This window comes from Hippopotamus amphibius, chromosome 12, assembly GCF_030028045.1.
Source record: "Hippopotamus amphibius kiboko isolate mHipAmp2 chromosome 12, mHipAmp2.hap2, whole genome shotgun sequence".
NCBI classification, from domain to species: Eukaryota; Metazoa; Chordata; class Mammalia; order Artiodactyla; family Hippopotamidae; genus Hippopotamus; species Hippopotamus amphibius.
Window position 1 is genome coordinate 36,608,210 of NC_080197.1, and position 10,044 is coordinate 36,618,253.

General features: G+C 56.8%; 1 protein-coding gene across 1 annotated transcript; it reads left to right on the top strand.

The window, feature by feature from the left end:
• Positions 1-791: 791 nt before the first annotated feature.
• On the top strand, positions 792-9,571 carry PAX1 (paired box 1). The gene is made up of 5 exons (XM_057703667.1): positions 792-1,059; positions 1,462-2,091; positions 3,670-3,812; positions 4,313-4,535; positions 9,480-9,571. Exons 1-5 carry the CDS (start codon positions 792-794, stop codon positions 9,569-9,571), a joined length of 1,356 nt encoding a protein of 451 aa, XP_057559650.1.
• Positions 9,572-10,044: the final 473 nt, after the last annotated feature.

Consider the following 10,044-nt stretch of genomic DNA (forward strand, 5'->3'; position numbering starts at 1 on the left):
CAGGGAGACAGAATCTAGAATGTGCTCCTCTCACATCACTGAAATCACACGACTATCCCAAGGAGTTGGGGTCGCTCTTAAACACTGTAAAGATTTTCTGAGACCGAGATTGGGGTGTTGGCTGGAAATGGGACACTTGGGAGTCACTGCATTGCAAATGACTTGGGCCCTGCTGGCCAGGCACTCTGCACTACCCTGGGCTCTCACGGCAACGCCCGCAGGTCGCCCACCCGCCCAGAGCCGGGGCACTGGCACCGCTCTTCCCTTGACCCTGCCCAGGGCGAGGGGAGGGAGAGGTAGCCCCACACTGACCACAGGGCTGTGATCAACTCATCCTCAGATATCTCAGCAGTAATGGCGGCCGAGGTTAGTAATACAACTAAAGCGCAAACTAGTACTAGTACTAATAAATACCCATCAATTCGAAATGACTAGCCCATCATTCTCAAAACCCGAGGTGGGGTTCGAGGGAAGTGGAGCAAGTGGAAAGTCCCAAGCCGGGCTGCAGTTCGGACTCGTGTGTGTGTGTGTGTGTGTGTGTGTGTGTGTGTGTGTGTGTGTGTGTGTGTGTGTGTAGGGGGATGGGTTCCGAAGGAGGGCCGACGGTGGGAGGACGCGCGGAGGGGGTAGAGTTTCAGGGCGGGGAGGGGGGCGCCGGGGCGCAGTGACGAGAACCAATGAGCTGCCAACTCGCGCGTCTCCGGCGTGACTGCCGAGATTGACGTGGAGGACACGTCAAATTGATCCCCGCACTCGGCAGCCTCCCGGTCAGACGAATTTCTCCTAATCGGATGAAGTTCACCCTAGGCCTGGGGTCGCGGGCGTGGAGAGTGTCCTGGGAGCGGGCGGCGGCGGCGGGCCCGGGGGCGGGCGGCGGCGCGCTCGGCGGCGGCGCACGGCGCTCTTCCAGCCCGCGGCCCGGCCGCCGCGGCTCTCGGCTCGCGCGCGCCCTCCCTCTATGCCTCTCCCGCGGCGGCGGCGCCCCAGCTCTCCCGGACCGCGCCGGGCCCAGCCCCGGCCGCCTCGGCGCCAGGCAGCCGGCCGGCCCGCGCGCCATGGGTAAGGGGCGGGCGGGCGAGGCGGGGGGTGTCCCGGCGCCTCCCTTCCCTCGCGCCCGCGGCCTCCGGGAGACCAGGTCCCGGACCCGCCGCGTTCTCCGCACGCCCCCAGTCCCGGGGGTGGGTGGGGGCGCTCGGCGTGTCGCGGGAGGGGATGTCCCGAGTGGACGCGTCAGAAGTCGCGGAAGGGCATGGAGGGCTGGAGCGCGCGGCGCCCCCCTCCGCGGCCCCTGCGCGCGTGCCAACTCCCGGGACCGGACCCGGCCCGTTTGCTTGGATTCTGAGGACCCGCCGGTCACCCTCGGAGGCGCCCCGGGTGCGGCCCCTGTCCCCGCGCGGCCACCTTCGGCTAACCCGTCGGTGTTCTCTCCCCTCCCCTCACTCTCGTCGGGCGCGTCCGCAGAGCAGACGTACGGTGAAGTGAACCAGCTGGGCGGCGTGTTCGTCAACGGCCGCCCCCTACCCAACGCCATCCGCCTGCGCATCGTGGAGCTGGCGCAGCTGGGCATCCGACCCTGTGACATCAGCCGACAGCTCCGCGTATCGCACGGCTGCGTGAGCAAGATCCTGGCGCGCTACAACGAGACGGGCTCCATCCTGCCCGGGGCCATCGGGGGCAGCAAACCCCGCGTCACTACCCCCAACGTGGTCAAGCACATCCGGGACTACAAGCAGGGCGACCCCGGCATCTTTGCCTGGGAGATTCGCGACCGGCTGCTGGCCGACGGCGTCTGCGACAAGTACAACGTGCCTTCTGTGAGTTCCATCAGCCGCATCCTGCGCAATAAGATTGGCAGCCTGGCGCAGCCCGGGCCCTACGAGGCGAGCAAACAGCCGCCGCCGCAACCGGCGCTGCCCTACAACCACATCTACCAGTATCCCTACCCCAGCCCCGTGTCGCCCACGGGCGCCAAGATGGGCAGCCACCACGGGGTCCCGGGCACAGCGGGCCACGTCAGCATCCCCCGTTCATGGCCCTCGGCTCACTCGGTCAGCAACATCCTGGGCATCCGGACGTTTATGGAGCAAACAGGTCAGTGGCCTTCCTGGAAGGGGCAGAAGTGGGGAGGTGGGCGGCAGGCATGCGGGTGAGGGGGTCACTCTCCTGGGCCGCCTCCAACCGGTTTTGGCTCAGGGGAGGGCTCTGGGCTGGCCAGGGAGGCTGAGGGTCCCGGGTCTTCTGTGGGAGTCCTCGGACATCTTGAACTTTTTATGACAAATATGGAAAGTATTTCCCAAATGGAAGAGCAATCGCCGACCACAAATTCGGAGGCCTGAAATTGCGCTTTTTCATTCTTGCAAAAAGTATGCAAACCCCTATCGCCAGATCTAAGCCAAACAAACCGCAAAGTCAATTCTGTGACCCTTTCTTGAGATCTCCATCTTTCGGGATCCCTCACCATTTCCCAAAGGGCTCAGTCCCAGGCCAAAGGCTCTTTGAGTAAAAGGCGAAGGGGCAGGCTGGCCGGTCTTGCCGAGTGGCCTGGCTCTTCAGCAGGCCCCTCGGCCTTGCGGATCCTGGGGCTGCGATCTTGGGTGACAGGCGCCTGCAGGCTGCAGTCCTCCTCAGGGTGAAAGCTCCCACAGATTTGCCCTCGGCCTGTGATTAGAACTCTCAGCAGTCTGTTGGTCATCGCTCTAGGTGTGGAGGGAATGGGATGGGGAGACGGGGGAAGCTTAGGGGCAGCTTGGGTGTGTGGCTCGGGAAGAGTGGGGGGCCCAGGACTGAGTCGGGGTCTCTTTGCGCTGTCCCCTGCCCCCAGCAGCCAGCCAGAGGATGGCGTGTTCTTAGGTGAGCAGACTCTGCAGGAGGGTAAGAGGCAAAATTCACCTTAGCCCAAGAGAGAGTAGGGGCATCTGGAAAAAAAGTGAAGGCTTAACTCCAGTGCCTGTGGGCTGTGCCTCCAAGCCGTACACGGGCTTTGTTTCTCCTCCTGCCTTAAACCCAGCCTGGGCGGCAGGCTTGGGCCAAAACTTCACATAGAGCGGCTGGTGGGCAGCTGGTAGGGAGGTGACCTCTCCGGGTCTGAGCTCAGATCTGGAGCTGTCTCTTGGTCTCCTGAGCACACACATGCACAAGGAGCAGACCTGTGGCCGGGATGCTTTCTGGTGGCTGGATTGATGCCTCTTTCTGGAGACCGGGAAGTCTCTGGAGGGAGTTCTGAGTAGAAACGGCTTCCAGCCCTCCAGACGCTTATTGAGACATTGAGAAGTCCCTGTAATTCTCTTGAGCCTGCTGTGGATTTAAACTTGGACCTTTTGGGGCACTATCTCTGGACAGTGGAAAAGCTGCCTGGGTGGAGGGAGCCCAGCCATGGCTGACAGCCGTCTCCCTGCCAGAAACCTCCTGTTTTGCCGGAAGCGGGTCAAGGGCCGGGAGGAGTGAGAGCAAGCCCAGCCGTCCTCCCTCTGCCCCTCTGGGAGCAAAAGTGAAACCTCAGGCCCCACTGCCCAGAGCATCTGCCCCTCAGGTGTTCAGAGGAGCCCTGGCTGCGCCCTCAGATCCGGGCTGGGCGCTTGTAGGCACGTGTGTGCATGTCCAGCTGGAGGGCTGCCCATGTGCCCACCGCAGACTGGGATGCCCCTTCCAATCCATCCTGTGTCCTCACAGGGGCCCTGGCGGGGAGCGAAGGTGCCACTTACTCCCCGAAGATGGAAGACTGGGCTGGCGTGAACCGCACAGCCTTCCCCACCAGCTCCTCGGTGAATGGGCTCGAGAAACCTGCCTTGGAGGCGGACATTAAATACACGCAGGTAACTGAGTGCTGCGAAGGAGGTGTCCTTAATTAGGGGAGTGAAAGAGGTGAAAGAGGGGGGTGTAGGGAGAAAGAGAAGAGACCTCCACCTCTGGGGAGGCGAGTTGGGGAGATGATTGGGGTCTGGCAGCCCCGCTGGGAGCTCCTGCGGGTGTATTTCTCTCCTTTCCTAGGAGGGGATTGACTTGCCTTTTGCCAAGACACTTTTGCTAAAAAAGCTTGGGACCCGTTAACACAAGAGGTTGAGGACTGACTCCCTTTCTCTAAATCCTGGATGGTGAATATCATGATCCCCTTCACCTTTTATTATTATTTCTAACAGTTTGGGTGGAAATCACTTTGCCAGAGTCCCTGCCAGGACAGTGAGAGGCCAGGCTTCGCATGGGGAATCACTGCGGGGACAGCAGGGGGAGTGGGGATCCCTATCCCGGTAACTGCTGGTGCTGGAGAAGCCGGGCTTGCCCGCTGCTGATGGCTTGTCGCTCTGTTTCCCCGCAGTCGGCCTCTGGCCTCCCTACGGTGGGCGGCTTCCTCCCGGCCTGCGCCTACCCGGCCTCCAACCAGCATGGCGTGTATAGCTCGCCGGCCGCCGGCTACCTCGCCCCAGGCCCGCCGTGGCCACCGGCGCAGGGTCCCCCGCTGGCGCCCCCTGGGGCTGGCGTCACCGTGCACGGTGGGGAGCTCGCCGCAGCCGTGACCTTCAAGCATCCCAGCCGAGAAGGTGAGGGGAACGAGCGGGAGAGGTTCAGTTGGAGGATTAGGAAGGATGTGAAGGAGAAAAGGAGAGACAGAGACAGAGAGTTGGAGAGGCTGGAGTGGGTACTAGCATAGATTCTTCCTCTGGGTTACACTTTAAGCATGTAACTTAGAGCAAATTAATTTCTAACACGTGTATGCCATGTCCCTAGAAAGGCAGGCAGAAGTTGAGAGAGACCCCAGGACTGTCCCCCAACTTGTATGGATAAAGAAGATCCCCTCTCTGGGTGTCATTTCTCTGTCCGTAGTGGGGTCTAGAAGGCGCCCTCCAGGGGCATCTTTCTTGGCCTGCGGAGCTGTACCTTCTGTGGAGGACCTTCTGTGGCATCTGAACCCCGCAGGTGGGGTTGGACCTGGCCTGGCCCCTTTCGCGCACTGCCCATCTGTTTCTTCTATGATTGAGTCTTTTTTTTTTTTTTTTCCCCAAGCAGGCCCTGTTCACCCCTTGCATTCATCTTCTTAAACACATCCTTTGGGAAAGGAGACAGCATCTCAATCATGTGTCTCTAAGTCTAGACACTTTTGAACTCTGTGGGGTGGTTTGGGGTCCATCTTTCTGTAGGAAATGTGGCTGAGAATTTCCACCTCCTTTGCCACCTTCTCTTCTTCCTCCTTTGCCTCTTCCTCCTCCATAAACCTACCCTCTGATAAGCCAGCTAACAAATTTGAGGTATTTGATTGATGGCCAGCAGTGCGAGGGGCATCTTCCTACACTGACCTTTGGGTTCTAGTTTTTCCTATAACTCGGGAAAAGCTCACCTGCCCTTGAGTGTGCATTTTCCTTACTGTGAAAGGAGTGACTGGATTTGCCAGTTTCCAATCTGCCTGCTTTTAATAAGGTTCTGAGCACCAGAAATTTGCAGCTTCAGCTTCTCTTGGAAAAGGAAGGAGTTACTAGCGGGGGGTGGGGGGTGGGTGGGTGGGGTGCATGGGGGGGTGGTTCCCAGCCTTAGCAGTAAAGGAGGCTGACCAGAAACCTGGGGGCAGCGTAGGGCACAGGGATGTTCCAGGTGAAGGAAGGGTCTTTACAGCTGATCTACCTCATACCCACCGAGGCAGAAGTGGGGGCAGGTGGCATGGGATAAGCAGAGGAAATGAAGGGCTTCCTTTTTGGTTACACCCAGGCGAAAACTTTGCTTCCAAGTAGTTTCATAGTTTCATTGAGACATAATAGCGTGCGTGATCTATGACAGAGAGAGAGAGAGAGAGAGAATTAAGACGTCATTGTTAACAGTCAAATGGAGGAACAAAAGGTTTTTAAAAAAATATTTTCACTTTTTTTAGAGCACAAAAATTCCAGGATATCAACTTACAAATATTGAGAATTAGAACTCCTTTCAGCTTTAAATTTAATTTAAATAATAGGAAAATTCCACTTGTTCATTTACAGGAAAATCCAAGTAAAGGGAATTTTAAAAGTCAAGATCCAGAGCTCCTTAGAGCTTTCCCTTTAAGGACAGATAAAGGGTCTCAAGGGGAGTGTTTTGCGCAGAGCCTTGTCCTTGGACTCGAATCTACTTGTTTTCTCGATACCTGAGGTTATCCGTTGAATTAGAAATCGAAATGGAATTTACCAAATTACACTCATTAGACTAATCGTTTAAGTAAGCAAGTTCATTTGATTTAGAAAAGTGTATCCACAAATTTAAATGATTTCCCCTGGGCTGACTCCAAGGAGCAGGAAGACTTAGAAAAAGGACTCACTATCTTCAGAGCAATGTGGTCCTTTTCTAACTGAGCCACTCTGTCCCAGGGCATTTCAAGCACTATATTAGAAACAAATTATGAAATGTAGGTAGTAATCCAAAGGTGTCCAAATACAGTTCTGAATTCTAAGCTAAATCTAGTTAATTTGAGGGGGGAAGGCTCATTGGTGCTTGATTTTCTTTAGAAGATAGTTTCCTTTCAGAAATACAGAGCCATTGAATAACACTGACATTCCTGTCCCTTTAACCATTATTTTCGCTTCCTATTATGAAACATCCCACCGATTTCCAAAATCCGCAGCAATAATTAGCTACATTCGTTATTAAATTAATTACAATTCATTGATCCTGACAGTTCTTTAAAGATCCAGGTAAAGGGTCATCGAATAAATCAGGTCCATCATTAAAAATGATTTCTTCAGCTGGCATTCAAGTATTTGAACAGGAACATATAAATAATGATAATTACATACCTACTTGGGTTATGGATTTTACTCCTCTTCTCATTGGCAGAAAGACAGACTTGAAAGATCGCCTCCCACCCCCAAGTGGTCTTTGAAAAATTATAAAGCAATGTGAATCAATGCCTTTAGTTTCCTAATCATTGCTTAAGAAATTATCTTCAAAGAAACCTAGCCCATGAGACAATTTACTATCATTGATTGTTCAGTTCATAAGAATAGTAGAAATTGCATTTATTGAACGTCAGTAAGAAAACAGTTATTTTACTGAAAACAGTTTAATACCATGAATACTCAGTAAAAAACAAATACTTTTGATCATCTAGTCCATACACGGACAATATGCCCATAATGATATATATTATATTTTATATATGTGTATACATATAGTTCAATATGTCCTCCAAGTCAGGTGCCAATGAACATTAACTATTATCCGAAGATAAGCTTACACAAATGTCAAATTATGCATTACAATTTATTAACTTTATCTTGGTCAAGAGTTGTGAATCTGGGTTCCCTATTATTTAGACGAGAATGTGATTTACATTTCCCATTGGTGAAAGGAAACTTTAATTCTTGAGAGCTGAGAGCACAGGAAAGTTCCACTTCATCTGCAAGTGAAGGGGCGCTGGGGTTCTAGGAATCCCCACCCTTGTCCAGACAAGACGATCTCCTTCCCCTTCCGGACAGGTGACAGACCCTGTCAGACATTCCCTCAAGACAAAAGGTGTTTACAGAGTGTTTTCTGAAACCTCAAAACCTCCTGGCTCTGAGGTCCCTCCCAGTCGGGTTTTGGAAAGACTAAAGATCTGGAAATCAAATTTATTAGATATTGCATAGGCTCAAAGAAAATGTGTCTTTTATATTTGTTAGAGATAACTCGCGGCTTGTTCCAGTCTTCTCTGCTCCGGATTAGTTCTTAAGGGATCCTAAAAGTGAACTTTGCGAGGAACACTAGGGCGCAGCCGTCGGCCTGAGAGCCCGCCGCCGCCAACCTTGGTCTCCTTTGACACAGCCCTGGGAGACCCCTTTCCAGGACTCCGCTGACATCTCCCCCATCCCCGCCCCGCCCCTCCCCAGGGTCCCAGTGGCCCTGGAATCGAAGTCCCAATATTTTTAAAAAGCTTGTCCCCATTCTTGCCCATTAAGATTAAGTGAGCTTGCAGAGCGCCTAGCGCCGGCCGGAGCTTGCGAGGCCCCCGAGTACCGGCTCTCGTTGCCCCGGTCCTGCAGGTGGGAAGGGAGGGGCGGAGGGGTCCTATGGAGAGGGGGGGAAGTGACGAAAAGGCAGCAGCAGGATCGCCGCCACAGAGTGTAGTGGAATTTGTCTCTGGCCTGCCTGGTGTTTGTTTTTCACGAGTGCGTTTTCTCGCTTGTCTCTCAGGCAACCGGCCATTGGCCGAGAAACCTCCTCCCCCGGAGATGTTTTCTAAACAGGCTCTCACCTCCTAGTGTGTGTACTGGGTGGAATGAAAAGGTCTGAAAACTTCGTCGGTTAAGCGGCCACAACTGTGTTTAGGAAAGAGAACTGAGAGGCGAGGGAGAGCGAGGGGTCCGTCCTGGAAAGGTCTTCAGACCCCCTTCTGCACCGTCGCGAAACCAGATGTGCGCGCGCGCGCCCCTGGTGCAGCGGTGTGGGCCCTGCTCCGCGCGGCCCGGCCCCGTGCGTCTGTGGCCGGGCGCGGGCAGCTGCAGGAGGAAACAGTCGGGAGCTCCCCCTCGCCCCAAAACTGAGGCGCCCCCAGCTCCCCCTTTAGGAGGACGTGTGGGGGAGAAAAGAAAGTTGAAAATAGGCGCCTTTAAGTATAAATAATCCTGTGCCTCCTAGTGCAGGAGAAGCCGAGCGGCCGGGCGTCGGGAAAGAGGTTGTACAATCGTGGCGTCAGTTTTCTGGCTACCAGTAGCAAAACTGGGTCCCTTCCCAAAACCCTAAATAGCAGAGCAACGCGCAGAATGCTGCCTGATCTGGCAAGTTCATTGTCACTGAGTTCGGAGGCCCACAGGCCCCGGGACATGCTGTGCCCACAGTGGTGAGCGCATCTGGATCTTCGGGCCGCGGAGGCAGAACGAAGTCTGCTGCTTGCGTAACGCGCGACCGTCTCCCAAATCGGGGTGTGTGTGTGTGTGTGTGTGTGTGTGTGTGTGTGTGTGTGTGTGTGGATCTAGGCCGCCCCGGGCGCTCCCCGAGGAGCGTTTTGGTGACCCACCCCGACTCGATTCTTCCCCCTCCCCCGGCCCACTGCGAGCCCTGAGTGGCTTTGAGGACCATGACCCGCGCTCTGTCAGCTCCTGGGCCGGTGCGCCGGTTGGGGTCTGGGGTGGGTGGGGGGTCGGAAGGCAGGGTGCGCGGATCACAGCTCCCCGCTCCCTCCCGGGTTTGGGATCCGATCACCGCTCCGCCCCGGGCCGCCCGGCTAGGCAGCGCCCGGCGCTGCTTTACTGAGCGGCGCGGAGTCAAGGCCGTTGTGCGGGACCCGCGGTGCGGTGCATCTGCAGGCGTGCCCTGCGCGGAGAGCCGCGGCCCGGGCTGGGCGGGCGAGCGGCTCCCAACGGGCTGGGAAGGGTGGGCGCCGAGGGCTCCGGGGAGCGCGGTGTCACTGCCTCTTTGCAGCCTCCAGGCGTGGAGCACTCGCCGCCCCTTCTCCCCGGGATCCCGCGCCGTTGGCCGCGTTGCCAGGCATCGCGGTCCGCGGGTCACACGCTAGGCGGTGACCCCATGCCCTGTGCTTCCTCCCGCAGTGGCCGACCGGAAGCCTCCCAGCCCCGGCGGCAAGGCCCCCGACGGCCTTGGGAGCTTACACGGACTGCCCATCCCGGCCTCGACCTCCTAGGGCCGCGCGTCCCCGAGCCGAGCCCGAGTCCGAGCCCGAGCCCGGAGGCGGCGGCGGAGAGGCGGGCGCAGCGGGGCATGGACCCGAGAACTCGCCGCCGAGGTGCCCATCAGCCCGGCCTCGCCCTGCCCAGCGCCCGGCGGCTGCGCTTCCTCCCAGCCGGGGTTTTCGGCTTCTCCGAACTTTAGCTTCAGACTGTTGCATCCTCGTCGCGACCTTTGCTCCGACGTGGCCTCCCTCGCCCTGCCGGCCTCCAGCGTCTTTTCCTATTTCTCCGGCCTTTAGGCACCGTCCCTCCCCGCGGCCCCCCTCCCCCCTCGCCCCCGTCTCCCTCCTTCCAGCTCTCCCTTGCTTCCCTCTTTACTCCCTTTCCTCCTTGCTTCCTCCTGACCCTCCTTTCCTTCCCCATCTTCTTCGCCCTCTTCATTTCCCCTTTATCTCGCCTCCTTTCCTCCCTCCGTCTGCCCGGCTAC